A 3,304-nucleotide genomic window follows, 5' to 3' on the forward strand; every position below is an offset into this window, starting at 1 on the left:
GTATGCATCTGTGATTAAAATGATTAAACAGAAGATGTTGCTGCCATGTTATGTCACACAAAATTAACCTCATGCTATAATATTTATTAATACCCAGTCCACATTCAGATTTCCCCAGTTATCCAAAAAAAGTCTTCATAGGTTGGTTTATTTCAATCTAGATCTAGTTAAGGTCTACACTTTGCATTTGATTGTCATGCCTTTTATATTCTTTTAATCTAGAGCAGTAACCTCCCCTTCCCCCCCCCCTTTTTTTTTTTAACATTTTTTGAAAGGTCATTTGTCTTATAGGATATCCCGTATTCTAGATATGGCTGATTGCTTTCTTGTGGTATCATGTAATATATTTTACTGTCATTCATATTTCTTGTAAACTTACAGTTATATTTATAGGCTTGATTAGATTTCAGTTCCATTCGAATACTTGCTGGTGGTGCTTTGTGCTTCCTGTGATATCACACCTGGAGGCAGGAGGCATTCTGGTTGTCTCTCTTTTTTGATGTTCAAGTTGTCACCCTGGTGTGCCCATTAAAAAGCTCCTCACTGGCCTCTCACCTAATGATTTTAGCAGCCATTGAGGATCATTGTGTTCATCCCTTATTTCATTCTAATCATCATTGTGTCTGCATTGATTAGCTAGAATTCTTATAAATAACTTTCCTTCATAAAATATTCGGTTCCTCTGAAATATAGTTTATGTAAGAGGAGCAGGATAGATGTTTGACACTTCACCTGCTATACTGTGTTTGCATTATTATCGTGTCATTTGGTCAGCTACACTAGGAGACCTTTTTGTTCTGTAGCATGTGTAAATTCACACTTTCCTCCTCATTTTATGCCTGCATATCTTACCTTCTGAAATGCATTTTGAGAGCTTGGTATTTCTTTTTCTACCTTTCTGTAGCTCGAGGGTACAGCAGGATGGGGAGCAGGGTAGAGCTTGGCTGATGGTATGTGACTGCTTTTGTTACAGAACTTGGGTTGTGTTCCCTCTTAGGTTTTTGTCAGATGACAGGGTTATTTCCACTTTGTCAGGGGTATTTCTTCTTCTTGTGGGTCATATTCAACTTTGGGTTTCCCTGATTTAGTATGATAGGCCTAAAAAAGGCTAAGCCCTGGCAGTTTGACAGTTCTTGACTCTGCTGAAGTCTTGGGATTGTAGTTAGGGAATCTCTTCTCCAACTTACTTTCCTTGACTTTTCCTAGGCTTGTTGTCTTTTGCTTTCAGCCTGAGAATTCACAGAATTAGATTGATTTATGTCCTTTCCCCAGTTTCTTTGGAGTGAGGTTGGGTTTAAAAGCCCGTCAAACTACGATCTTGGTTTCTCTGCTCGACTGCCACTTTTCAAACTTTACAGCATGAAATCATACCTCTTTCTGTTGAAACTGATCATTTTTCCTGAGTTTTTACTGTTTATGATTACAATAATCATTAATCTCATTATGAATTAGGGGAGAGAAAGTGTGTAAATTGCTTTATTTTAGATTCTTTCCATAATTATTTAATATTTGTTTAATTGCAGAGAATGGGGAGAAGGAACCCCCGACAACACTACTCTGGGTTCAGTATTTTCTGGCACAGCACTTTGATAAACTTGGACAATATTCTTTGGCTTTGGATTATATTAATGCTGCAATTGCTAGTACTCCAACTCTAATAGAATTATTCTATATGAAAGCAAAAATTTACAAGGTAAAATCTGAATCATGTTTTGTGACTAGTTGAAGATTTCAGGTACTTTAAGAACCCTTGGAATTCTTTTTATGTAGAAATATCTTCTAGGGCACCCTGATAATCTTTGTCTAAAATTCTTAATAATTCTAAGCAGTTTTATATTATATAGTTGTGTAATCAATATTAGTCATTTGATTTAGCTCTTAGTATTAATAAATGTGAATTGTAATTTAGATTACTAGATACATTTGACAGAAATGGTGCCAGATTTCTATTTTGTCTTTACAAGTTTTTTTCCATTTTTATTGTACTCATATTCTCTTAATCTAAACTGTGATTTCTTTAATGCTTTTATATCTTAATAGCATATAGGTAATCTCAAAGAAGCTGCAAAGTGGATGGATGAAGCACAGTCTTTGGACACAGCTGATAGATTCATCAATTCTAAATGTGCAAAATATATGCTTCGAGCAAATATGATAAAAGAAGCAGAGGAAATGTGCTCCAAGTTCACAAGGGTAGGAGATAGTATACATGAACATGTAGTTGTCTGGATTAGTAAACTTAAGTTCTAGGATGCTTTATGAAGTTTGCCACTGAAATTCATAAGAATCCTTTGTTTTTTAAAATCCTATTTAGCTCATATCCTAACTGGTTTCTTGCTGTAGTTGTGTGTGTATGCATGTGTCTCTGTCAGGGGATGGTTAAAGCAATAGCAGGAGTAAATACCTTGGTACAAATACAAGTACTATGTCATACTTTAGCGCTTATATGAAAAATTCGATTTGTATTCTAAATTCTTTGTCTCCCTCGTAATTTTGGCTGCTTCTTTTGTTCTGTTTTATTTTTTTTCAGACGGGGTCCCAGGCTAGAGTTCAATGTGGCATGGTCAATAGCTCACTGTAGCCTTGAACTTGTGGGCTCAAGTGATCCTCACACTTCAGCTTTCTAAGTAGCTGGGACTACAGGCGTGTGCCACCATGCTGGGCTAGGTTTTTTTTTTTTGTAGAGACAGGGTCTCTTGCTATATTGCCCAGGTCTTGAACTGTTGGCCCCAAGCAATACTCCCTCCTTGACCTCCCAAAGTATTGGGATTATAGATGTGAGCCACAGCACCCTGCTTGCTTTTTAATTGTCTCTTACAGTGTTTTACTTTAGAACTGCTCATAGAGTTCATTCTATGTGGACTGTCGGTCTCTGTGATAGTCTAGAATTTAAGTTTTCTGACATTGTTGGGCAAAGCATCCATTCCTTTCCTTTCCCTTCTTCACCATCCTTTCATATCCTTTTCCACATAGACTTTCTTTTATATTATGAAAACAATACATGTTTATGTTTAAGTAAGTAGACTAATGGAACAGAGTAGGAAGCTCAGAAACAGATTCACACATATTTGGAAACTTGGTATATATAGTCAGAGGTACTTTAAAAATCAGAGATGAAAAAATACTGCTGGGACAATTAATGATTGTGTTGAAGAAAATAAAATGACATCCCTGTTTATTACCGCACACAAATCAGTTCCAGGTGGATTAAAGATCTAAATATGGTAAGTAAACCTTTCACATTAGGATAAAGAGGCATTCTTTATGCTTGAGGTGGGAAGCATTTCTTTTTTTTTTTTTTTTT

The 3,304-nt window shown here is 35.9% G+C and overlaps 1 protein-coding gene across 1 annotated transcript in view; it reads left to right on the forward strand.

Moving 5' to 3' along the window:
• NAA16 (N(alpha)-acetyltransferase 16, NatA auxiliary subunit) overlaps positions 1 to 3,304 on the forward strand; it is a 63,432-nt gene that overhangs the window by 36,011 nt on the left and 24,117 nt on the right. The window contains exons 9-10 of the mRNA XM_012648203.1: positions 1,524 to 1,693; positions 2,041 to 2,193. Coding sequence (XP_012503657.1) covers positions 1,524 to 1,693; positions 2,041 to 2,193 — 323 coding nt within the window. The remainder of the gene's footprint in view (positions 1 to 1,523; positions 1,694 to 2,040; positions 2,194 to 3,304) is intronic.

The sequence above is a fragment of the Propithecus coquereli genome, unplaced genomic scaffold, assembly GCF_000956105.1.
Source record: "Propithecus coquereli isolate 6110/MARCELLA unplaced genomic scaffold, Pcoq_1.0 Scaffold11, whole genome shotgun sequence".
NCBI lineage: Eukaryota > Metazoa > Chordata > Mammalia > Primates > Indriidae > Propithecus > Propithecus coquereli.